The sequence below is a fragment of the Eimeria maxima genome, genomic scaffold (assembly GCF_000499605.1).
Source record: "Eimeria maxima Weybridge genomic scaffold, Emw_scaff251, whole genome shotgun sequence".
Classification (NCBI taxonomy): domain Eukaryota; phylum Apicomplexa; class Conoidasida; order Eucoccidiorida; family Eimeriidae; genus Eimeria; species Eimeria maxima.
The window spans coordinates 6,553-32,677 of record NW_013563733.1 but is presented as its reverse complement, the minus strand read 5'-3'; the positions used below and the strand labels follow the sequence as shown (position 1 = coordinate 32,677).

General features: G+C 48.7%; 5 protein-coding genes across 5 annotated transcripts; 1 reads left to right on the top strand and 4 right to left on the bottom strand.

Annotated features, from left to right (window-relative positions):
• Window positions 1-3,514: 3,514 nt before the first annotated feature.
• On the bottom strand, window positions 3,515-9,238 carry EMWEY_00024400 (phosphoglucomutase/parafusin related protein 1, putative; the record flags this gene model as incomplete). The annotated part of the gene is made up of 12 exons (XM_013478014.1): window positions 3,515-3,687; window positions 3,941-4,191; window positions 4,725-5,049; window positions 5,367-5,534; window positions 5,663-5,816; window positions 6,037-6,237; window positions 6,546-6,679; window positions 7,261-7,413; window positions 7,881-8,022; window positions 8,550-8,608; window positions 8,925-9,005; window positions 9,232-9,238. 12 exons carry the CDS (start codon window positions 9,236-9,238, stop codon window positions 3,515-3,517), a joined length of 1,848 nt encoding a protein of 615 aa, XP_013333468.1.
• Window positions 9,239-11,845: 2,607 nt separating this feature from the next.
• EMWEY_00024390 (ADP ribosylation factor 1, putative) lies at window positions 11,846-14,352 on the bottom strand (the record flags this gene model as incomplete). The annotated part of the gene is made up of 4 exons (XM_013478013.1): window positions 11,846-11,855; window positions 12,373-12,607; window positions 12,934-13,092; window positions 14,205-14,352. 4 exons carry the CDS (start codon window positions 14,350-14,352, stop codon window positions 11,846-11,848), a joined length of 552 nt encoding a protein of 183 aa, XP_013333467.1.
• Window positions 14,353-19,758: 5,406 nt separating this feature from the next.
• On the bottom strand, window positions 19,759-20,385 carry EMWEY_00024380 (cytochrome c oxidase subunit II, putative; the record flags this gene model as incomplete). The annotated part of the gene is made up of 1 exon (XM_013478012.1): window positions 19,759-20,385. The coding sequence occupies one exon, from the start codon at window positions 20,383-20,385 to the stop codon at window positions 19,759-19,761; it is 627 nt and encodes a 208-aa protein (XP_013333466.1).
• A 709-nt stretch (window positions 20,386-21,094) lies between these two features.
• Window positions 21,095-22,625, top strand: EMWEY_00024370 (nuclear movement domain-containing protein, putative; the record flags this gene model as incomplete). The annotated part of the gene is made up of 2 exons (XM_013478011.1): window positions 21,095-22,180; window positions 22,362-22,625. 2 exons carry the CDS (start codon window positions 21,095-21,097, stop codon window positions 22,623-22,625), a joined length of 1,350 nt encoding a protein of 449 aa, XP_013333465.1.
• Window positions 22,626-24,146: 1,521 nt separating this feature from the next.
• EMWEY_00024360 (N-acetylglucosaminylphosphatidylinositol deacetylase, putative) lies at window positions 24,147-26,125 on the bottom strand (the record flags this gene model as incomplete). The annotated part of the gene is made up of 4 exons (XM_013478010.1): window positions 24,147-24,552; window positions 24,657-24,724; window positions 24,941-25,080; window positions 25,357-26,125. 4 exons carry the CDS (start codon window positions 26,123-26,125, stop codon window positions 24,147-24,149), a joined length of 1,383 nt encoding a protein of 460 aa, XP_013333464.1.

Here is a 26,125-nt window from a genome sequence, read left to right as displayed (position 1 = left end):
AAAAAAAAAAAAAAAAAAAAAAGAAAAAAAAAAGAATATATAGATAAAAAGGTAATTTATATTTATATATATATAGAGCCTTTATATGCGTCTACGCGTCTATCCATGCATGCATGTATGTAATATTCACCTATATATGTATGTATGCATCTACTCATTCATTGCTATCCATGGTAGCCATGCATGAATGGTTGCTATTCATGTATGCAATTCATGAATGTATTGTATCTATAAGTGCATGCTTGCTATTCATGCATGCAATTCATGAATATACATATATCTATATACTATGCAAGGAGGAGAAAGGAGGTGGAGGTTTAGGGGTGGTGATTTGCTTACCTGTTATCTGGTGGGAGTCTATCAAGAGGTAATGCGTCAGATAATTTCAGATAAAATCCTCCGCCAGTTTTTAGTTCCTCTGTTTTGTTTACCTGCATGCAGCAACAAAGAAACAACAAAAGCTGCTGCTGCTGCTGCTGCTGCTGCTGCTGCTGCTCATTTCCCTTCAACTTCTACTCACTTGTGTCTACTACCTCAAGAAGACCCCAGGTGTTTGTTGCTGCTTGCTGCTTCTTTGTATAGCCGCCTCTTGTACCGAACCGAAGAAAGAAGGAATAAACACAAGACATATAAACAAATAAAGGAGTAAATAAATAATAAAAAAAAACAGAGAAATAATCAATTGTTGAACTTACTGCTACTGCATCAATAGAAGGAGGCATCTCTGCAGGTACCCATTGGGGGTCACCATTGCTATTGACCCCAAGCCTGCCATGCATGGCTTGATCAGAAGAAAAAGGAAAAACAGCCAAAGAATTATACCAACCACGACTAAGAGGCTGCAATTTTTGCATATATTCCTCGTTGCCTACATAAGGCAACGCCTTAGATGCAGAGTCATACTCCTCTAGCAATACGCGAATAGATGCAGCAGACAGGTGACTCGATGCTGAGAGGAAAGCACATGCATAATATACATGTACATATACATATATACACATACGAATCTATACGAATACTAATAATAATAGTACATATTGAATATATCCATATATATACTCATGAATACATGTGTGTGTATACACGTAGGTGGATACATGAACATTCGTCTATAATAATAGTATATGTGTGTAGCAGCACTGAATATGCTGCACCAATGCATCTTGTTGCTCCAGCGGTGCCAGCAGCAGCAGCGCAGCGAGAAACGTGCGTATTATAGACTAACCTTGGGCATCAGTTGATGAATTATAGGTAGATTTCTTTAATAAAGAACTAGAGGCTAAGTAGGCTCCTGTGTTGCGGCTAATTTTCATGAAGACGACCAGCTGTGTTATGACACAAGCCGCCAAAAGAAATAACAGTAAGCAATAACGAAAGGGGAAAGCCCCTGTCCTAAGTCGTTGAAAAAACCTGAAGATAAACCATCGTCGACCCCAACGGAAGCTACCCCTACTGTTCCTGATCCTGTTGCTGTTGATAGAGTTGTTCCCTGGAATAACTCCAGCAACACGGTGGTTCGAGTTACCCCCCGCAGAGGAATTCATGCGGGACCTCCTGCTGCCGCCACCTGCAGATGTAGATGCTGATGATTCAGCTTTATCTGTGTGGATGACCGGCAAAAAGCCGCTCCGCTTTGCCCCCGTCAGCATCTTGAGTAACCGCCGCAGAGGAGGTACAGTGGCTGCAAATGCAGCCAAGAGGCCGAGATCTCAGTTTGAACTCCTCCACCACAGATGGGCATGGCTCATTTAAAGCAACTGTGGCTCAAAATTGCTGCCTTGTTCTTGAACGAAGGGAGTTGAACAACGTGTCAGGGCTTACAGCGAGCTCCGGCGAGCCGCTTGTGGAGAAATGGAAACCAGTGGGGAAAAAATGTATGACAAGCAGGAAACCGTCTTGAATGTCAATAAAAGGAGTATATTAACTTTGTTATTCAATTGAATTAACGGAAGTGCGGGCTCTTCTAACAGCATATCGCGGCGAACTCGGCATGGCTTGATCTGGCGGTTCACCGCGCTGCAGTTCAGCCCCGCCGATTTGGTGCTAATTTTGAGGAAACATCCTTAACAATGGATACTAATAAGAACTTAATAACAAATAAATACTTGTATTTAGATATATTCATTGAACTTCCCTCAGACAACGCCTTTATGGTACACGGCTCCGCTGGTGTGCCAGTGGACACCTAGAGTGGTGCACTGGTCTTGCACAAGGTGCGTTGTTTATCCTTTTCCCCCATTTATTTTGTTTATTCTGTAATTTAATCAAGTTGAAGTTGTTTTTTAGCTGTTCTTCGTCGTGTGTGGCAGCCCTGTCATCGTGGCTGTTGTCCACCTTAGATGGCGAAACAAAGCGGTATTCTGTTGCACACAACAAACGAGCTGTTTCCAGTCTGACATTGTAACGTCACTAACAAATAGTTAAAGTAGGGAAATATTCTTTAGGTTTCTTCTAAAAACAACCTGGGACTCGTCTGCCTGCCGTCACAGTCTTGCTTGTTCATGTTTTGTGTTGGGAATCAAAGCACATATGCAAACAGTGCTTTGCTGTCTCTTTATGCCGGGATGCAAAATGAAGATATGGGATTGTTCAGTGCAAATACTTTGTAGTTAATCAACTAATGTTGTATAACGTGCATGATTTCGTGCATTATCCCAATGTACAGTAGGTTCGATGCAGCGTTGGCCTGCCCAGCTTAAGAAGATCGTGTTGTTCTACCATAAACACACAAATAAATAGCAGATTGCTTAAAAGGGTAAAACGCAATGCCGGCCTTATATATAGCCATATGGAATCTTGCCAGAAATATTGTCGTGAAAAAGCTGTAGCTTCTCTCTTTGAATAGCTTGTCATCGTGCAATATCCTCTCTGCCAGGGAGCAGTCACACAAAAGACGCTGTGATTTGAGGCAGCTTATATGTGGGTCAAGAGGCTGCCTTGGAATCCAGTTTCTCTCTCAATAACTATTGCTGTATAGTTTCAATTCAAGCCTCTCTCTGTTTTACACATGTTTGTTTTAGAGCTAAGGAAGAAAGAGTAGGTCCTCTATACATGTCTGCTGACATTTCGCTGTTCTTCTTTCACTTCTAGGCTGTCTATTGTTGGCTATATGTTATATATCTATCTTTCTCCGTTATCTCTGTTTTCCTCCCACTTTACCTCACTGATGCTAATAAAGGCAGCATGAATATAAGTTGGCAGGGTAATCGCCTTTGTAGCTGTTTAAACATCCGTGAGAACACCGTGGATATTATAACCCTTTGCATGCATATAATTTCTATTATGGTTGAATATATTATCTCTGTTCATAAACGATGCCTTAAGAGAGCACACCAACAATCAGAAGATATGCTGTAATTGATTGAAATCGTTAGCTGCCTTTTGCGCTAGCAAGAGGCAGCTTATCTCATTAGTTCGGTGTCTAGTTCTCTGCTGTGCAGAGGAATAAGAAAGCCGGAAAAAAGGAATCTGTCCTGACGTATACGGACAGGTGCATTGTGCTAGTTGCAGATGCTTATGTGATGACTGTGGGAACGTCTGTGCCGACGTATTCCTTGATTTTGCAAAAGGCAATTGCATAAGCAATTAAGTCCTTTAGAACTTCTTGAGGTTTCTTCATGAGACAGTCTTCCTTATCCTCCACCAACTCAAAGTACATGCGAATGGTAGCCCCGCTGCTTCCAGTGCCTGAGAAAAAGAACGGCCAGAGAGGGTGCCTTCAATTTGTATAAATCATTTGAACAAACGCAACTCATCCAGCTAGTGCATTTTATGATTGCACTTAGACGAGGCACCCGATAATGCCTCCAACTTTGCCTTTTGTCAAACAATTTTTGCGGTATATACCCACTGGATAGCAGCAACAGCAACTGCAGTACCAGCGGCAAGTGCAATAGCAGGAGCAGCATCGAGGTGCATTGGGCTGGTTTGGCTCGCTCACCTGACAGTCTCCAGATGGCCCTTCCTTTAGGGAAGAAGAGGCGAATTCCCTGGTTGTCGGCGACAGAGTGGTCGATGGGGTCTGTGTATTTGAAAACATCAATTCTTTCTGCTTTTAGTTTGCTCTGCAGTTCTGCTGGAACTGTTGCCTTAATGTGGCTCTCGAGGGCCTCCTTGCCCCCAGCCGTCAGCAGCTTCAAGGCGGCCATCATTTCGTTGGCTGCTGTGCTGCTCTTGTTCTCGAAGTCGTATCTGAAGCCAAATCAAACAACAAAAATGTAACAGAGAAATAAAACACAAGCCCATCCATACTGCCCCGCTTTCACAAGCTCGGGGTGGCTACCGCCTACGATTTGGCGCTTATGGTGTGGGCGCTTCTAGGGTTGAACGCTCTGCGCCCCAAGGGCTTGGGGAATGCAACTAAAGGCACTATGTACATTTATGTACGCAAAGAGTAGAATATTAAAGTGGTACACAGTAAAAGCTTGAATTCAAATGCTGTACAATGGGTTGAAGACACAAAATGCGCAAATGCAGTAGAATGACATAAATGTCTTAAATGCAGTACAACTGTAGGAATAAATATATTGAATGCATTATGACTTGGTAATTGCACCGAGAGCAAGCAAATGCTATTAATATATAGCAGGGAATACAATAATACAGATACTTCAACTGAACTGCAAGGGCACACATGCACTGAATATGCAATAGAATGATGTATAGATATCTAAAGAATAACAGTGTCAAAAGCATTTTAACAGTATAAATGTACAACCACGAACCTCATGTAATAGTTTCTTCCGAATTCTTTCCAGAATTCTTCGACGATCTGTTGAACTCCTACGAAGTTTTCTAGGGTTGCCGGAGGCGTTTGGGGGATGAGCTTTCCCTCCTTCTGCATTTCGAGTTCTTCTTGCATGTTATCCATGAGGCCGTTGCGGTAAGCCAAGATCGACAGCCAGCAGAGCACTGCCCACAAGCCGTCTTTCTCGCGCACATGAACCGACCCAGTTCCAAAGGATTCCTCCCCGCAAATAGACAACTTCCCCGCATCCATCAAGTTCGTGAAGTATTTCCAGCCCGTTGGCGTCTCGTACAGCTCTTTGCCTGAAGAAAAAGCGAGAAAGAAACTAAATAGAAAACGGTTCCCCCTTGCTCTCCAGACAGGCAGCCTACCGAAGCGTGAAGCATATTATGCAGCAAACACAGACATAAAAACAATCATTTTGGCACACGGAGGAGAAAAAGCTGACACTAATACTAAAATACGAACGCGATACACCAGCATGCATATGTACATAGATGCAGCCGGCAAATAGAACAAACCGACAAATGTGCGGCACACAATCTACACAGAACGAGAACAAAGCCCCAATATGCGTGGCATGCGTGCGACAAAAGAACAAAGTGAAACAAACTCTTACCGAGTTTTTTTGCTACACTGTCAAGGGCCATTGATGTGGGCATGGACCTTGCGACTCCTTTTAACCCTCCACTTCCGTCTTTATTTTTCATGAAAAAAGGGATTACTTTCTCAGCGTACATCGCAATAATGGCGACAGAGTCGCTGGGAGTCACGAAGAAACCAGGACCTGCAAGGCAATCACAAATCATACGAAAAAATGTTGGAATTCGGAGAAGACCCAATGGAAAAATAACACACCAATGCTAGAAGAGAATGTATATGCAGCGAAACACGAAAACTGCCAAAATATATTACCTAGAATCATATTGCGGTCGCAGTCTCCATCTCCTGCAGCCCCGAAGAGAGGCGTGCTGCTGTCAACTTTCTCAGGAGAGAAAATTTTCATTATCTCCACCAACTCCTTTGCGTACTCCAAATTCGGGTCGGGATGGTGACCTCCGAAATCCGGCTGACAATAACAAAAACAAAATTGTCGGGGAATTCGTTGTATGTTCGTTGTATGCATGCATGCATGCATGCATCAGTCCAGCATAACCATGGGCTACTTGCGTGCATACGTGCATTGGTTGATGCAGCGCCTTGTGCTGCACCAGATGCGCGCACGAACCAACCGCGGCGGCACATCTTCAGCAACATGCGTTGCAGCGGTGGCGTGAGCTGATGCTTACGAGGGGTTTGCAGCACCGGAGGCAGCTGGGTTTTGCCCCCAGCTCCTGTACGAAAAGGCGTTCTGCTGCAGGGCCCGCGACGCCGTTCATGCCGTCGAAGACAAAAGAAAACGGAGACTGCAACAATCTCTTTAGAGCAGGAAAGTGAAACACCGCCTTCATTAGGCGCAACCAGTCCTCAGTGCCGTCGATCACCTCTGCCTGTGCAGCCACACAAAAAGACAACTCTGGTGGTAAGGCGAACTAACGAACAACGAACAGAGAAGAGCCGTGACACTATGTATCATATAGAGAACAGCAACACAAGCACCACAACCGACATTAACACGAGCAACAAAAGAGAAGGAAAGGAGCGACACGAACGCATACAGACAAAGCCGGTGGCATTGAACCAAAGGTACTCTTTTCACATAGTAATGAACAGAAAACGGTTGAGTTTCTTGCAGTGGTCCCAGAAACTAAGCGGTATTTCAGGTTGTGCGACGCAGTAGGAACCCCCCTCTGCTCACCATGAACTGTTCCTTTATAAGAACCTTGACACCGTAGGAGTCCAAATCAAAGTCCAGCAATTTAACATGTTTTATTTCTTTTATGACTTTCGTCCGCTCGTACACCTGATTTGTCAGGCCTTCTAACGCAGGCGCTGCAGCACAAACAGGCAGCAATTGCACAGGCAGTTCTCTTCCCATCAAAAATACAGTCATCTCGCATTGTGCCTCTTGCCATGCATTCAAGTGGTAATTGAAGAAGACAGAAGACAGGATACAGACAATACACGAAGTATATAGCAAGGAAGGCTGCTGCACAAAACAAATTCACGCATCACCCCATTCGGATCTAATTTTGCATACACCTCAAACCCCAGTTGTAAACTGTTAACCCGAGAAGTATGAGAAAAAACCGAATAAAGCACTCAGAGTGCGGCATAAGCCGTCGGTCAGCTACGGGTGTGTTGTGGAGAAATGCACATAATGTCGCTCGAACGCTGCTGCAGTTAAAAGCAGCGAAGGAGAACGAACAGATGGACAAACAAACTAAAAGAAGCAAGGACAACCAGCAAACCACAGTTAAGCGGGGAGCTGGCACACAACCAGATAAGCGAAGTCAGCCGAATAAAACGCACACAGTACAGCATCCGGTCGGTCAGCGAGCAGACAGGGAACAAAATAACCAAACAACTGAACAGCCAACAAGCCACTCGCCAGATTAATCGCTTTTGCGTACCTCCATTGGCTGTGTTGTATTTAACGCCGAAGTCCGCATCAATGCCTCCGGGATTGTGAGAGGCTGTCAAAATAAACCCGCCGAAGGCAACCCCTTCTTCTCGAAGACGCAGAATAGCACTGCATGCAGGGGTTGAAGCCAATCCATCCTTAGCTGAACAAATATGAGATCACATTATATATCAACCCTTGCAGGAGGCGCAGACAACTACACCAGTGGATAGCAGAAGAGAGGAAAAAAGTACCCGAAAACCCAGCCGCCAGAGAAGCTAGTAGACGAAGTTAGTGGTAGCTAAAAATGAAAAGCACTTCAAAAAAGTAAACTGAAACACGGACAGAAAGAGAAGGGCCTCTATCGACAGTCCTAATCTTGAATTATTCATTAAATTAGTAAAGGTAATAATAATCATCCATTTACCCGTGTGTAAACTGAAACGATGGACTTCACAGCAACCAGCAACAAACAAGCAGCAAAACAGCACACAAGACCAAACAGCAACAAGCAACAACCAGCAGCGTAGAACAGCAAAAAAGCAAGAATAGCAAACCTCAAACTGTAAACAAGAATAATCAACAACACGAAATGGAGAACCAAAAGCCAAACAGCAACAACAAACCCACCTATCCAAACTCTGCCCACGCCGTTGCCTGCTGCAATGGCTACAATCTTCTTAATTGCTTCGTCGCAAAAGTAGCGGCCATCTCCTGCAACCAGCATTGTACCTCCCCGAACTTCAGACTGAGGGAGGCAGTCGAATACTGCCTGCAGACACCCACGCAAACCCTAAACCCCTACACTTAGTTTTGTTGCTCTCGCACACACATCCTTGCGACTTTCTCCTACGGCATCCATGTGAGCCATGTGAGCCCATCCTATTCCAAGCATAAATGTAAATATAAGGATGTTTTTTGTTGCAGTGGACCTTTGAATACAAAACAACCCATTCATGCACATCTCAAATAAAACCAACACATATACAGATCTGCACTAGAGGCCACTAGTTTGAACCAAAACGTTAAACGAAACCAGAAAGCACAAAAAATAACACACAATTTACCGACCTGCACAGCTCAATTCTTATTCGTATGGAAACGAGAAGCACATACACACAGGGAATTATCTCATGAGCTCACAATAACCAGGAAAGCCACACAAGACATAAAATCAGAAACAAATGCATGCCTTATTACAATTAGAATAAAACGACGACGTAATAAACATCCCTGCACAATAATAGAATCAAAGACAAAAAGAAAATAAAACAAATAAAAGCCAACTTCTTAGCACACCTGCACATAGTTTGACAGATAGCCGGGCTGCATGAACTCGCGGGTCTTCTTTCTTAGTCCTTCACACAAAAAAAAGCAAACGCAATTATAGCCAAAGTCAATTAACGGCAAAGACAGCAGGGAGCAGAGGAACAGCCAAGGAGGAGGCAGATAAGCAACCGGGCACCACGAAGCAAATAAGCAGCACAACAAAGAACAAACATCTTGGTTCTTTTTAACCAAGCAAAACCAGAGAAAAGATGGAACGGAAAGCAGCATAGAGTAAATGAAGAACCAATAACAGAGAGGAGGCAAACAACAAGCCCTGAATGCTGACTGCATGCGCAGCACAAGAGATAAAAGCAGAAAACAATAAATGCAGCATAAAGTGCAAACCTGATGTGCCCGGCTTCTGCCCTTCAAAGGGAGTCGTCGCCCGCACCGACGCCGACTCGGCAGGGACTCCACTGTACTTCACTGAACACCACACAGACCACACACATGCACATATGGAGTTGTTTCTGCTGCGTGCATGCAGTTGTATCCATTTGCACGCAGCATCAGGGTAGAATGAAGCGTGACGTCTAATTGTTTAAATTGGATATGTACACAAAGTCCAATCACAAAGTGCGTGTACCACTGGGGGGCGCTTAACAATGTTGCCGTGCTGCTGCTGCTGCTGCTGCTGCAACCGCTGGCGTACCTGTCATTTTGGCTGCGTCTGAAGCCACGACAGTCTCGACCTGCATACAGATCACAAGAATGCGCATAGACTACTTGGAAGGGAAAAGAAGGGTTTGCGCAGCACAGAGCTGACTCCCCTCCCTCTCGCTGGTCAACTCCCCGCCTCCCCTGCTGCGGTGTCCATGCACAGCATCCCCGTGCACGAATACAAGCGCAGCCACACAAGTGCAGCACCAGCATCTTTTCTGTGATGCGGACAGTTCGTGAATTTCTCAGGCCGTCGGCCTCAAAGGCGCCGATTCCTCTGTCTGGAGCAGTTGGGGTTTAACTGCATTTACGGGTGTGCCCGTACAGCGAAAGGAGAACTGAGAGGAGAAGATAAATGATAAATAGCGCATCTATGAGGTGCACACAAGTGCCCCGGGGTCACCTGAAACCTGCTGTGTTCTCCTGCTACTGCTGAGGCAACTGCAGCACGAACGTGTGTAGCGCCACTAGCAGCAACGGCGTGCTGCCGCCCTCTTCTGTGTCTTTTGCTTGCTGCTCTAGCAGTTAATAAAAAGGAATTAACAAACTTGTGAAAGACAAAAACGCGCTTAGCAAAGCCGGGGACACATCACCACCACCGACGACTGCCGCTGCCGCTGCTCCTGCTACTCGGGAAGCGGTTTCCTACTTACACAGATTTATGAGGGCGAAACCTTCAGAATGAGGCAATCAATACTTCTTTGAAAAGATCCCCCTGAAAAGGCTTCCTTCTGTTGCTGCTGTTGATCCTGCTGCTGTTCCTACTCCTCCGGCTGCTGATGCCTACTGACACTGACAGCAGCCCAGTGGCGACCGACAGCGGCCGCTGCTGCTGCCGCCGCCTCTCTGCTTGACCATGCTTTCTTTGAATTAAATGAACAATAAATGCAGCTGAATATTAAATATTTTGCATGATGGTGTAACTGCTTCTTACATGAGGAAAACAGCAGCAACAGCAAGCAACAGATAGCGCACATCTCCTCACATATTGCTCCACTGCGATTTGTTTGCACCTTTATTTCCCTCAAGAAATCAGTATAGATGATAATTATTGAATAACAGGTTCTCCCGCGGAAAATCCTAAACAGCAGAAACCAATGCAGTGATGCCCCGTGTACGTGTGGAAACACAAACATTTACATATCAATATGCGCACGAAAAATTATGCATATATAAACACACATATACAATTATGTACTCACACATATGTACACACATATATGTTGCTTCAGTGTGAAGGTGGATTATCCCTTAACGTAGGGGAGATGAGGCAATAAGCCTGCTCAAAGAACCCACCTTTCCACACGACTTAAACGGCGGCAAGGTTCCCCCCTGCCTCAGGCATATCCTGCCTTTAGACAAAGGCAAGAATATAAAAGATACTAAGAACAAACTACATAGGCAATATATGGAAGATGTAGATCATACCCAACATCTACCCCAGTATCTGCAGCCCGGCAGTGCCGAGGTCCACTGTTTGTTTCTCCCTAGGCCTCGTTCCCTTCGAGGACCAACGAGAAAAAGATGCGTGCGTGCTTCCAATTTGAACAGGGCAAAACTCCTGTAGCACCCATCCTCCATCTACACCTCTTGAGAAACAATAGACGAACAAAAGCTCTACGCCCGTTAGGAACAGCTTTAACTACCTGGGCAGCTGCGGCAGCAGCGACTGCCGAACGTCGATGCGCGCCTAAATGCAAGTCCCTCCCCACCATCATCCCCTCTAGACGTGTCCCTTTTCCCTGTGCTCCAACTTCCTGCCGACTCGACTAGATAAAAAACAGAACATTTTTGGTTTCGAGCGTCGCTCTAACCTTGCTGGCAAGCGCCGATGGTCCTGTGTGGTTGTCTTTTTGTAACTGAAAATTACCTTCTGAGAAGCTATCTGGTCAGAAATCTACATCCTCTAGCCAGTATTTCAAACTGTACACCTGACTCGTCTCCTCTAAACGATAGTTCTGCCTGCCTCAACAGCTGAACATTCTTCTCCCCTCTCCTGAACGCCTCATTGTGAGTTCATGTTGCGTGTGCTGCTATCGTTTTGGGGTTCTGCAAGACTTGTCCATGTATTTTCCAAAGGAAATAGAGTAAACTCGAGACCGCACTTAAACAACAGACTGCTTTACTGCAATTAAAAACGAACTGCTTTATTGTAATTAAATAATCTGAGCAGCAAGAGAGTTAGAGACGTGCAAAAGAGACACGCAGCCGGAGGGCGGCACAAATGCTGAACAACAAACCGCTCCAACCCCAGAGGCAATAAAAAGAATGAAGAGGAAGCAAACCCAACTACCCACAACCCTTTGCTGCTGCTGATGCCGCAGCTGCTATTGCAGCTGCAGCTGCTATTGCTGCGACTTGTGTATCCCCTGCAGCACCTCCAACCGCAGCAGCCTCGGAACGCAGCTACGAGAACCGCTGCTGCTGCCGCAACGGGGCAGCAGCAGCAAAAGCAGCAGCAAACAGCAACACGAGCAGCAAACGCTGCTGTCCCCTTCGAACAGGCGCCATACCCTTCCACACCTGCGACCGCAGCGTGAGCGGTGCTGCTGCAGCTGCAGCAGATTTCCTGTACTTCCGTTTCCGTTAAGCTTTCCTTCGTCTGTCTAGTCGGTTCTGAACAGCAAGTAAACCCCAAGCCCAAGGCCACAAGCCAAACGCATCAAATCAGCACTCTAGCACTAGTCAATAAAGCAAAGGCAAGAAAAAACGAGAAGTCCCTTAAGCACTAGCTTGAACCCGCACATACAGTCCAGGTCTTGCGCGCCTAGGATTTAGCACTCAAACTGTTCGCATATATGCCTAAAGGTATGCGCATGTATGACGCCGTATGATGCAAACGTTTCAAGTCTAGCGTCCCCCGCTCTCGTTTCCGCATGTGATATTTCGAGCTTAGGGTTCACAGTCTACGAGTCTAGAATATAGGGTTAGCAAATCGGCTATAGGGTTTGGGGGTTTAATCATGGGGTTTAGCATCTCGTGTATAGCCAGGTCAAGTTTATGGTCCAGTGTATGTCCACTAGGGTCAGCAAATTTGTTTACGGTTGCGAGTTCACTCATATGGTTCTAGTGTCTAGGATTTCGGGTTTCTAAGTTTATGGATTAGGTTTTATAGTCCAGGGTTGGTACGTACGACTTGTTGGCGAGGGTTGTGGAGAGCCAGTCGAGACCTTCGAACAGGCCATCTCCAGCAGTGGCGCATGCAGACTGAATATACCAATGTCGATTTCTTATAGAGTAGAGCATCAATTTGTCGGTTATCTCGGGAACGCTCATGGCATTCGGCAAGTCTTGTTTGTTTGCGAACACCAGCAACACCGCATCCCGCAGCTCGTCTTCACCTAGCATGCGGTGAAGCTCCTCCTTCGCTGTAGCAGGGCAAACAAACACCTCTACGCACCACCATCTACACGGACGGCACTGTCGCGCCAACAGCACCAAAGTAAATGCTAAAGAAGCACCTAGAACACAAATACTAACGATACCCGCACACACGAAAGCAACAGCCAATGCAGCAGCAACAGCAACACCAACATCACCAGCTGCAGCAGCAACACCAGCACTGACAGCAACGACAGTAGCAGCCGAAATAGATGAACAGAAACCGCAACATCAGTAGTAGCAGTAACAGAACTTTCAGCAGCGGCGAAATCTGCAGCAGCAACAGAAGGTGAGGCAGATGCAGCAGCAGTACCATCTACAATGCGTTCTCTGTCGTTTGAGTCTACAACAAAGATGATGCCGTGGGTGTTGGAGAAATAATGCCTCCAGAGAGGGCGAATCTTATCTTGGCCCCCCACGTCCCACACTGTAAAGGAGATGTTTTTAAACTCAACTGTCTCAACATTAAATCCTAAGAACACAACAACAACAAATTGTAGACAACGCCTTCATACACACTACGCCCACCAGCACAAACTTGTAGAAACTCCCTAAGACTGCAAGGAGGTACAAAAGATGAACAAAACCACAGTACAGCATCACCGTCATGCAGCACAATGCGATGCAACAAACTGCATGCAGACGCATTACCAGAATCACATCCATACACGCAGACTCATACCGGCCTGCATATACACAAGTAGGAAGTGTGCTGCTGTGTGTGGACTATTGTACTGTGCCATGCATATTTTTGAGGGCATAAATGCAAACAAAAACGAAAATGACCCGTATCCATTCAATAATAACACAAAATACATCGCCAGCCACCATCCACTGCAGCAGGGAGAGCAATAAAAACCCCAAGCATAAGCAAATTCAATAAGACTAGCGGCACAGTAGGAGCAGGCAGGTCAACGAACAAAAACAAATAAATGTACACACAAGCTGCTGATTCAGCAATAGCTGCAACAGCTTCTGCTGTTGCTGTTCAACTCGAACGAACAGATACACCGGAACGTCCGTGTGAAGAAGGAGACTATTCGAGCAGCAACCCGGAGCCTCGCAGGGCCTATGACTAGCCTACTGCTACCCCACGCCCGTCAGCAACAAGACAGTGCAGCATCAGCGACAACAGAGCACACGACAGACACAAGAGGTGGGATCTGGAGGCATCTGAAGCAGATCACGCTCCTGGGCTAAATGCTGCTGTTTGTCGTCGCTGCCTCTGCTACTCCTGCTGCGAGGCTGCTTGAAGCAACATCGAGTGCAGGGTCTTCTGGGGAACTCCAGCGAGGCGAAAATGCCGGTAAGAGAGAGCTGGTGCTTTGAGGAAAAGAGAAAGACAGTGCAGCCTATAACGGCAACAATAGGCCGTCAGGGGGAGTGTGCCTGCTACCTCCAGCGGGCGAGACGGGGGATGTGAGTTTGCAAGAAGATTCAATTGAAGGCGAATGGCAGAGCGAAAGTGCACAAGGGGCATGCCGAGAAGTACAGACACCAGAAAAGGCCGAACTAGGCCGCAAGCAGCCCAAGACACACTCTAGGCTATATTAATGCAGCGCAGCAGTGCGGCTGAAGGCTTACCAATCGTAGGAATGGTGGTGACGACTTCTCCAAGCTTAAGTTTGTATAAAATGGTTGTCTTGCCTGCTGCGTCGAGGCCAACCATCAATATGCGCATCTCGCGCTTGCCGAAGAGGCGGCTGAAGAGCCGGCTGAGAGAGAGCCCCATCGTTTCTGCTGCTGTGATGAAGAAAAAGGAATAAAGGAGAAATATTCCCTCCCCTCTAAACGCGCTCAAGTCCGAAACAAACAGCAGCTGCAAGCAGAAACAGCAGCAGCCGCAGCTCCTACCCAAAGGCGCGCTGCTGCTGTTGCTGTTGGTAGCAGTAGGGTAGGCGTTGTAGCGCGTACAAACGAAGCTGAACTGTAGATACACCCCAAGCAGCCAGCGTACTTCTCTGGCCTTTTAGTTCTCTCCGTTGCAATTAAATGCCTCGAAACGTGCAAATAGAAGACACTTCAACGCAACAGAATGCGGCGTGGGCACAACTCTCTTGCTACGCACGCTGTGCTGCTGCTGCAGGCTTAACGTATGTGATGTAGGCCACCACGCACGTTAGAGCCGCCCTGCACCAGAATGAGTACTGCAGCAGCAGCAGCAATTTTTAAAGAAATGTCTTTGTATTCACTTCACTAACTGTAGTGTTTATTCGGCAGCAGACACTCCACACCCCTCCTTCCCCTCCTTTGCTCTTCCTCTGGGGGCGCCTGCTCTGTAGCAACTCAACCACTATGACGTGTGCAGCAGTAGACCTTACCTATTTTCTCCTCCAGTATTTTCTGTGTTTATATCTCCGTATTTCCCGACCAGACGCGTATACTCAAAGCAATGCCTATCTTAAAATTGAGTTTTCGGCTTGAGCTGCAAGGGAGAGTGGGGCCGCAGCTGCAGCTCCTCAGGTGCTCCACTGCGCCATAGGCAAATAGGGTGATAGTGCTAGTTTAATTCCTCAACAAACTTTCTGGAGATTGAAGTTTCAAATTCTTTTCATAAACACTAACCCCTAGGCTTGTGCTTCGATCCATTCCCTCCCGCTTGACCCTCTATACAAGCTTCAAAGGCGCGTGTGGTGTGATGGTGGGTCGTCGTCTGCCTGAAATATATGGCATGGTCTGGCTGGTATTGGTACTTTTATTTTTAGTTGATTTCACGTATGCTGCTGGATGCGATGCCAGGCTTTAATTTTTATCAAGGGCGCAAGTGCATACCTAAGGAAGCCCCTCCGTTGCTTCGTCTGGTTGCAATTAGGCAGTTTGACTAAGTTGGCCCATGAATCAGTATTCGGCCATATTAGGCGTCATGCATTCAAATAGGGAGTAGGCAGTCAGTAAGAAGTTGTGCACAATTGTATTCAGTGCCAGTGCATGCAGCCCCCGTTCTCCTCTAAGGTGGGCTGGCTTGCAGGATGCATTGCAGCAAGGTGCATTGCAACTTAGGTCAGGAAGCCTCCTCTCCCGCAGCTCCAGGCGCTTGGGCGGCGGTGCGGATGCGTAGAGGGTGGGGAGGGATGTCACCTGGTTGTATAGAACTCAGCATTAGTATTATGCAACCCTTCACGTTTCCGTGATTAGGATAAAGGGCTCTTGCTACGGGCTTGGTCAGTATGCATGCTTTTGTATTCTACAACGAGACTTGCCAACACACACTCGAGGAGAACGATGAGCTGTAGACATCCAAATACATTCGGCAATTTATTCAGTAAGCGGCATATCGTCTAGTCTCCAGGCAGCTTGTATACAGCGGCCAGAGGTTCTGCTGATCAGGTGGACGAGGACGCTTCATACGTCCCTTCAAAACAGTCCAAGTTCTTCAAAGCGCCTGGCTAAAAATAGTGCCGAGAGGCAACCATCCATGCAACCAAGCTTCGTTCTGCTACATGGAGTTAAAGCATTACTGAGCAATTGTTGAACAATTTCTTGTTTCTTAGTCTCTAGCGTACACGCAATTAGCGATACTCGGGCGAATTCGGGAGGGTGTACCTTGGAAGCAAGTAGGGCATTGGTCTTTGATATTGCAGGCACGGAACATGAAATAGGGAACTGGAAAAGGAACAGCCTAAACTGCACTGCAACGGGAGCTAACTAGACTACCAAGAAAGCCCATTACACACATTTCCCATTGAAGCACGCCCAGTGACTCTCACTTGTGTTGCCAAAAGCCGTGAACAGCCGAATCGGCAGAATCATCTCGCCTCCACATTGCGTCAGTCGACTTCTGCATTGATGTTCAGGAAGTACTACAGCCACATACCACAGCATGAGAAGCAGAACGGGCGGCTTAACTGCCAGCAGCGAGAACGTCCGCATTACGTGTATGTTCATTGCAGCCGTTTCTGCCACTGAGCCCCCGCCGACGGCAGAAATGATGCACGAGTCGGTAAGACTGCTGCCTACATAGATCCCATATCAGAAATGAATCATGCTGGCTTTATTTGAGACGATTATGCTGGACCGGTTCACCACTTCACATTAAAGATTGCATGCAGCGTTTTCCACTCCCCTCACTGTAGATGACACCAATGGTAATTGCAGTGCCTTGTGCATCATCTATGGTAAGAGGAGAGGAAACAGTGCCCCAGAAACGAAGCTACATGGCTCCAACACGGAGTGAGGGCGGTATAAGCTCAAATCAGAAACGGACAATACTGCCTTGTGATGAGACGTTGGACCAGCAACAGCATTATCGCGGCAAACGCATTAGATGACTCAGTCAGTGACGGAGATGCATACCGCTTGGAGGCGACAGAACTGAATTCCGTGGGCAGGTAAGCACTTAAAATCAGCATGCATCCGCTTTGACAAAAGTGTTTGCATCACTTACAATAGGGGTAGGGAAGCTATGTTCGCTTACTTTGTAATTTCCGGTTCGCGGCCCCAGCAGCTACTGTTTCCCGCTCTCTTAGAATAGCCCTCCGATGAGCTATGGAGAGGGAAGTTCTGAGTACGGAGCGTCTCATGTGCTTTTTCACCAGGAGCCTACCGCAGCTCTAGAGCCTGCACATTTTGCAGGTGCTCCCAAAGGAGACACTTCTTAAGTAGTGTTGCTACAATCGTACCTCTACAGGAAGTGCCAGGAGCAAGCGCTGTAGGCTTTCAACGACATGGATCTATTTTAGACTCAAGGAACGACTCTACTTCCACATCGTGTAGGCTTCCGCCGTATTTATACTGTTAGCATAAGCGGAGGTATGCTTCAAAAAGTGCAGTCGTTGTATAGGGGAGTACAGCGAGTGGGTCGCAGGTTTCGTGCACATTACAGGACTGTAACTCACCAGACTATTCCTGGATTCACGTTAATAGGAAGAGCCCTGGTATATATCTATTTCACGCGAAAAGAAGACGAACTCGACATCCCAAAAGACTTTTCAGAAGCGTGCCCATAGCATGCCCCTTAAGATCTAGCGGCGCGTCGAAGGGAGTCATAGGCTCCAGCCTTATCATGTGGCCTTGATGCTCTACATGAGTAGCACTGCACTTAGCCCAAAAGCAGACATAGGATATTGCTGACTCTAGGCTGCCTGATTACAGCGATCGTGTTGCCTGGGTATGCTGTCTACAACACAGCTCCTCCACCGCTGTTGAAGACCGCTGTCAATTAATATCGTTCACTTTACGCTCTACAAAGGAAACTCATTGCCAACTTCTGGCTCTAACCTGAGTTCCCTGAAATTCCAGTATAAAGCACATACATCGCCATATGCCTACTATACAGTTGCTGCGACGGTCCGAGCACGCTCTACACTCTGTATTGTATTTTGTACGCTAGTGAATTGCTAACTACATTTCTACTTCATGGGTTCTTATATATATTATTTGAGGGTCCCAGGAAGTCCTGAATGCTTAGTAGTGTATGCACCCAACACATTCCACGCAGTGTTTCTACCCTCGTGTAATGCCTTCGAACCGTAGCATTGCATGCTGTCCCCTTTGCATTGGCAGGTCCACGTAAGTTAGGTTCGTATGCCTGTACTGTGCACGGGCCATTGCAAGCTGGCTTTGCTAGCTGAGAGGCATGTTGATTGGCTTGGGACAAGTGAAAAGTTGTTGCGAATCTGTACGCAAAATGAATTTGCGCTTCTTGGAGGGCAGGAGGCTCAACTTCCACAAAGTGGCAGGATGGTTCGCAGGCTTGAGCACATGAGCGACGAACAACACAAAAAAGATATGCAGTGAATCGATAGATGTTTAGTGATCCCAGCGGCCGCCTCCGGTATCTAACGCGCCTGCAAAAGTAAGGAGCCATGATTGTTGTATTTGTCGGCGTAAATCCGCCTGTCGATGCCTTTGCTTGTTAAGATTGCATTATGTCAGTACTTTCACCTGCTCATTTATCGTTACTGCACTTCTCTCGGAAGTACATTGCCCCTACTGGAGTGCTTGTTCAGAATGTCCGTCCTTCGTCGACCCTGGTGCTTCCCGCGATGGTCAGCCCCTATTCTAGCTTGAAAGAAGGCCGCTTGGCAAGCAACTAATTCACCAATTGACCAACTGATTCAACAATTAATCCATTAACGAGCCCTTGCGCGTCATGTTGGAATTTGGTCAGCTACACTATGGTCCAATACCAAATAAGCGAGGATAAGCATGCATGCACCCTACGAACATGTGCCTGCAGTCACCTTTGATTTTCCTGTGGAACAACTACAGAAATAACCGTGCAACATGGTAGGTGTACATCATCCAAGCAATTTGGACTGTCTACGCACAAAAGCGAACTTGCACCGTCTAGCGGACCCTGAGGAGTCCTTTTGCACGTCTGCTGCTATCTAATAATGTGAAGACACACAAGCACATTTGAATGCACTTATCGAGATGGGAAACTGGCAAAAATGCCTCAACCCCAAAGCAGGTCCCTGTAAACCACAGCTGAGGCCGAAACAAATACCTCACAGCACAGCTGTCGCTGCTTTTGCAGCCCTGCTGCAGCTGCTGACCCTGCTGTAGCTGCTACCCATGCTGCAGGTGTTGCCGCGTCTGCTCTACCCTGCCGAGAAAAAGCAAAGTTTCCCCTTAAGACCAACAAGTGCATTCGTGAATGCCTCGAAGGCGCATCAGCACCAACTTCAACAGCACTTCGACACGTCGGTTTTCCTGTTGTCGTAGCGGCTTTTTATCACACCACATTGACAGCTGTTGCTACTGCCGCAAGCAGCTCAACATGTGCCCACACACGACCCCCCAACCACCTTGCAGCGAATGTAACTCACAGAAAGAAGGGCAAATTCAGCTCCTCCTCTCCCTGATAGCCCTCAGAACAATAATTCCACAGAAATAAATGGGAAGTGTGCAGCTGTACATAACAGGCAAATAGTATAATATACGCAACAGTGCTAGCAGCTTCAGCGCCGGCACGAGCAACGACTGACAGCAACAACAAATACGAGCAGCAGCTGCAGTGCCTTGGGGCCGTTTCGTGCGGATGTCAAAGACTACCAATTCGTTAACTCCCCGCCACCTGTTTCCTGTATTCGTCTTGAAAAGCCTGAAGCCCTCGCACAAGCACCTTCCCCCTTCCTCAGCCTTTCCACTTTCAGGGTGGTTAGTTTCCACGAAGAGTCTCTGCCTCCTGCGATTGTTACTCTTTATACCACTTCTTTGCATGCGCTGCGTAGGTTTCTGGGCTAACAGCTTCTATGACGATGGGCATAAAGCCGTGAAGAGCACCGCAGAGTTCGCTGCACTGTCCATAAAAGACGCCTTCTCTCTGAATGAAGGTGTTCACTTTCTGAAGTCTTCCTGGGATGGCGTCAGCCTTGATACCCAGAGCAGGCACAGCCCAGGAGTGGATGACGTCGGTGGCAGTCACGAGAAAACGAATATGTGTGCGTGTCGGAAGCGTAAGGCGTCTGTCCACCTCCAAGTTACGCAGCATACCAGGCAGAAGATCTTCGTCAGAAACCATGTTGCTCTGAAAGGTGTAGTATGTCGGGATCGAATCCGGGTTCTCTAAATACTTCGATGGAGTCGGATAATCCGAAGCAGACACAAGTGACACAGAAGGTTGCCCAACAGAGACTGGTAGCACCGCAGGAGCTCCTCCTTTGCCTCCTGCTCCTGCTACTCCTGCTCCTCCTCCTGCTGCCGTAGATAGAGAAGAAGAGCTTCGACAGTGAGCGGGACCAGAAGCCACAGAGGAAAACAACAAACCCGTGCCCGCCACCTCGTTGGGTGAACCAAACCACGAACGCATGCGCTCGAACATCTTAGCTGCTTCTATGAAGTCTGCGGATCCTGCTGGTGATGCTGATGATGATGAGTTGAGACCTTTGTAGTTAGGTAAGCGCTGTGGCCCCAGTAAGGAAAGGCAAGCATACAAACGCACACACACACACAATCCCACGCTCACACTCTAACCGCTGCAAGTGCGGCTGCTGCTGCTGCCGCTGCTGTTGCTGCCCTCTAGGCCAGACGAAATGGCCTGTCCGTGAAAAGGTTCACCATAATTTTTCTTGAGATAAGCGAGATGAGATAATAAAACAGGTTCCAAAGTTTGTGCTGTTCACTCAGTCTCAATTCTGGCTGCTGCCGATGCTGCGGCTTCTGCTGCATCAGACTAGTGGAACGGACTGGGGCCCACAGCAGCGGCGGCAGCTAATAGGCGTCCCTTGGGTATACATGCAGGCAGCTGCACAAACTGCAAACAAATTAAGTGTATTAGTATCAGAGGGAAGTTCAGCGACAGCAGCAACAACACAGCAGCGGCGACACTAGAACCGCTGCAACACCAGTAGCTGCAGCAGCATAACCGTTGCTGCTGCCGCAGCCTTATAGACTTTCCCTTTGGATATTGCTGAAAATTCGCTGAATTTTAATTCAGATACGGACTGTGTGACGAGAATAAACAAAGCAGCGCCCGCCTTCTTGGCATTTGGGGAACCAGCAGCAACAAGAGTTGCAGCTGCAGGCGGAAGATGGTCGACTACAGCAAGTGGGATAAACTGGAGGTGAGCGACAGCGACACAGAGTCCGATGAGGAGGCATCTGCTCCCCGTAAGCACGAGCTGCGTAACAGCAGCAGTAACAGCAGCAGTAGCAGCAGCAGAGGAATTGACTACAGCAAGTGGGATCACATTGGCGACGAAGAAGAGGAGGAAGAAAAGGCGCATGCACCTCGAGTGAGGCGCTTAACAAAGGACCAGACTGTGAGCATTGGACCTTCAGGATTCGATATACTTTCGAAAGCAGAGGCAACAAGGCGGCAGCAGCAGCAGCAGCAGCAGCGGGAGCAGCAAGAGCTGCTGCAAAAGTGGGTAGAGGAGGAGCAGCAAGAAGCACTGAGTGAAACTGGGATGTCTTTTGAAGATGCTCACGAGTGGCCTCGCTGCGGGGCGGTGCAGGCAGCGGAGTTGCCTCCAGCAGCAGCTGCAGCAGCAGACGCAGCAGCAGCTGCAGCAGGACTCCCTGCAGTACTGTCAACAGGCATAGGGAAAGCTGAAATGGAAAAGCGAATCAGAAATGGAGGTGTAAGTCCAGGCCGCTATTTCTGGAGCCAAACACCAAGTGAAGTAACCCTCTCTTTGCTGCTTCCTCACGGTGTCAGGGGTAGAGACCTGCGTGTACACCTCACAGAGCAGACCCTTCGCATCTGCTGCACTCCGGATTCCCTGCTCTCCACCACCACCAGCAACGGCAGCAGCAGCATCGACGGCAGCATTAGAAGTAGTATCGGGGAACACGTTCTTCTGGAAGGCAGCTTCCCCCACCCCGTAGAAGCCGATGATGACTGCTGGCTCTGGGAGGTGACGGAGCGACGCATCAACTGGCAGCAGCTACAGCAGCTTGCTGAACAACAGCAACAACCTCAAGCACCTAGTAGTAGTAGTAGCACTGGCAGCAGCAGCAGTGACAGCAGCAGCGGCAGCGGCAGTAACGGGAGCAGCAGCATGCAGGACCTACCTCAGGAGGTCCTTCCTCCCCCATTGTTTTTCTTGGATCTTCACCTTAGGAAGAAGAAGATTCTTCCTACTGCTGATGTTTGGTGGCCGCGCATTCTGAAGGTAACCCATTGTTCTGCGTGTGTTGCTGCTGCTCTTGCTGCCACTTGCTCTGCAACATGCAATTTCTTGAGCAGAAGCAGCTTGCGCTGCTTCTTTTGATGGCTTTTCTTGTGCTGCTGCTGTTGTAGCTGAGTGAATTTGAAATGTTGGTGATATTGCTCCTGCTGTTGCGGCTGTCCAGGGGGAAGCAGGCATCGATGTGTCGCAGTTGGCCGGTCGACGCCACAGGGAAAAAACTCAGAGTTTTAAAGATGCGTGGTATGCAGCGCATGCAGCATTCAAAGAGAAAGTAAAGCATCACCCCAGGAGCAATTTTGCTGCCCTTCTTGCTGCTGCTGCTGCAGATGCTGCTGCTGCCGACGGTGATGGCCCTGCTGGCGACAGTGTTGCTGCTAAGGCTGCTACAGCAGACGGCCACGACAGTGCCAACCAGCAGCAGCAGTAGTAGCAACAATGGTAGCAGCACTAGCAACAGCATCGGCCTAGCGATAGCACTCAGTGCCTTACTGGATGCAGCAGCTTTACCAACTGCTGCTAGTGAAGCGGCAGCCTGTCAAGCATCTAGGATTCACGTTGCAGCTGCTACAGGGAGGCGGCGCGAGTCCCCAGCGCCGCAGCTGTTGGATTGGCGCGGGCATTAGTGGAAACAGCTGCAGCACTGCATGCAACAGTAGCAGCTGCTCCACGGCGACTCTTTTTAATGGTGCGCGTGATGGCGCAGAGCCTTTAGGTGGTAGTCCCCCCTGTGATGTATGGGCCGACAGACACACACTGCAGGATCCAGTGCAGCAGCAGTGCTGCAGTAGCAGCGACAAAGGGACCAGCAGGAGTGGCAGGGCAGCAGCACTAAGCAGGTAAGAGTTTGGTTGCTGTACGTGTTGGCGGTACGTAGATTTGGGGCTACATGCGGCAGTGCGCCTCAGACGCCGTTCGCAGCGACCGTTGCTTCTGCTGCCACTGCTGCAGCAGAAGCAATATTAGGCGGACTAGAATTTAGTAGACAGAGTGCCCGTGACTGAACAGCAGCAGTAGCTTGTGCATTTGACATCGGATGTGCAGCATTTTAGCGGCGCAAAGTATCGTTGATTCGAAGCATCAAACAAGGACAGTCCTCAGCAGCTCCTGTGAAATGCAAGGGGCTTGCTTGAGCAGCTGCGTCAAGACTGCTGCTGCTGAAGCCATCGCTGCTTCATGGGCATCACGAAAAAGCGGTATCAGCAGCACTCTGCTGCTACCACTGTCTGTGCTGCAGCAGCAGCGACCTATCGGGCAAATGGCGGCCCCAAGTTCATTCGATTGGGGCGTACACATTCGTGTACGAGTAACTGCGTGCAAAAGCACATCGACAACGGCAACAGCAGCTGCTGCTGCAGCAATGAGTACAAGGCGTCAATGCACCGCCCGCAAACTGCCGCTATGGGCCTTCGCCTAAAGCGAACTAGAGGGCCCGCACGTCTAGGAAGAGCTTAGAGGCCTTATGCATCTACGGTTTAGGATTTAGGTCTTACCTAGAGAAGAGGATGAAAAGCCAGCGGAACCACACCAGCTGTGAAGAATGGCACATCATTCCCCTGAAGGCAGATGCACGAGCAGTGAAGACAACGGAAACTGTAGCAGCGGCAGCAACTCCAGGAGCAGCTCGTTCTACTGCCCCAGTTGTGACTGTTGCCCCCATAAGAAGCAAAAACACTCCCCATGCTAGTCAGTCGTCCGAGCAATAACACTAGAAGCAAACTCTACACCAGCAGCATATACAGCAGCAACAGCAACTGCAACAGCGGCTGCAGCAACAGACCTTATAGCGGAGAGAGGCGTAAGGTTGGCTGCAACGTCTCTGAGCACAGATGGGCGCAAATTTGATATAGTCCTATTGCCGTCACGGCAGCAGCAGGGAACACTAAGCGGCAACTCCCGCCCCCCGCGAATGAGCAGCAAAGGCGTCGTCAGCAGCAGCTGTGGCAGCAGCTTAATCAACCCCACCGGGATGAAGGGCAGTTGCAGCAGCCATCTCAAAAGGAATAACGACGAAGCAAGACTGTGGATGAGCAGCAATATGAACAGCAACTACAGCAGTACTAGCAGCAGCAACAGCGACAGCCACGCACACGCCTTTGTTGTTGGCTTCCACAGTGGCGGGTATAAGGTTGAGAACGCCGCAGTATTTGCGGAGCAGGCCGTGTGTTTGTAGGGAGAAGATGAATACTGAAGGCAACATACGCAGCTCCTGCTGCTGCTCGCCATCTGTCACCTGCAGCGGGTCTTCGTCTGGTCGCTCCCCAGCATCGGTGAGCAATCCAAGCTCCCCCATTCGCATCTTCTGTTGTTGCTCATTTTTAAGTCTGCATGTTTCAATAACGCCTGCGTTCAACAGCCTGATGAACAAAAAGACAAAAACCTGCGCCTGCAGCTCCTGCTGCAGCTGTTCCTGCACCAGCTGCTGCTGCCACTGCTGTTGGCGTTGGTTGCTGCTGCTTACTTGAGTCCCTCATAAACGCTGACGTGGTTTGGATGGCTCGACACCCCACGGCAATCGAAGGTGAATATCTGCGGCAAGCAGAAAGGCCTCGACAAAAAGTTTCGCCTCCTCTCTAGCTGGAGCCATGCATGCACAGTAGAACAACAAGGAACAGGCTGGCATGCAATAAGCAGGCAAGCAGCTCCAGAAGCAGCTGCAGCACAAGCACTCGACGTGAGGCGCCGGCTCACGCAGTTTATTCGTTGCGGCCTATCTCTAAGGAAGCGCTGCACTGCAGCACACACCGACTTGCTGCTCCACTTATTCCAGCCGTCCTTCATATCTCCCTCGTCAACACAGCAGACGTTCTCCTTGAGGATGCCGAAGGCAGCTGCTGCAGCAAACAGCTCCGCCTTGCGTGTTGTACCCAGTCCAGCGTAGTCCCCTGCAACAGCAAACGGAACAGCAGCAGCACACGCAGTAGCGATGGCAATGTCTACAATACCGCAAAGAGGAATGACGGCCAACACAAAACACAATCCCGACTGCTGCATTGGCGCCTGCTGCAGCAGCTGCTGGAGCAACCTCCAAACCGGCAGGAAGGGGAGCAGCAACTGAGGCGCCAGCAAGCTGGTTCTACAACAGCGGTGGCGGCGGCTGTTTCAGCAGCGGCAGCATCCCAAAAGCCTGCCATTTCTGCTAAGGAGAGGTTTGGCGATACCAGTAGAAAGGCAAAGCAAGAAGACTTCGAATCTTTCCTTCTTTGACGCAAAAAGGGACAAACTAGGGGCAAAGAACATGCACTCGTCATCAGGGTGTGCTGTAACAAACAGAACCCCGATTTTTGCTTGTTCTTCCCTTTCGTCGCAGCAGCACTTCTCTTCGTTGCAATCTTCGTGCTGCTTCTTCGGATCGCTGGCTTCCTCTGACGGACCCGGGTGCTGTTCATGCCCCTCCTTTTGCAGCTGTTGCAGAAGCAACTGCTGCTGCCTCCGCTGCTGGTTTACGAGAGCAACGATGAACCTCTCGAGCCTCCAGTTGTGAGCAAGGCGGGCATTGTAAAGAATGCTGCCTATACACCCGCAGCAGAATAGGGTGCAGCAGGAGACCACAAGCCAGTCACTGCCCCCCACATCAACCAGCGCAGCACGAAAAGCAGCACGGCCTTCATAAGAAAACAAACGCGGCAGATACTGCAGCAGCGTGACGGTTAATGCAGCACCTACGGCGCCCAGCGCTACGCCGTAGTTCGTGTTGCTGCTGCTCCTTACACTGCTGCTGCCACTGCTGCTCCCGTCTCCACTGCCACCGTTGCTGCCGTTGGTGCTGCTGCTGCCGCTGCTGCTGCCGCTATTGCTGTCGCCGCTGCTGCTTCTTCTTCTCGGGTCGCCTGGAGGAACAGCAGCAGGGGCGGGAGATGTGTCTGTTGAGGCTGCTGTGGCCATCTCTTCAACAGCTCCTAATTTTGTGATATTCGCAGCAGCAGCCAT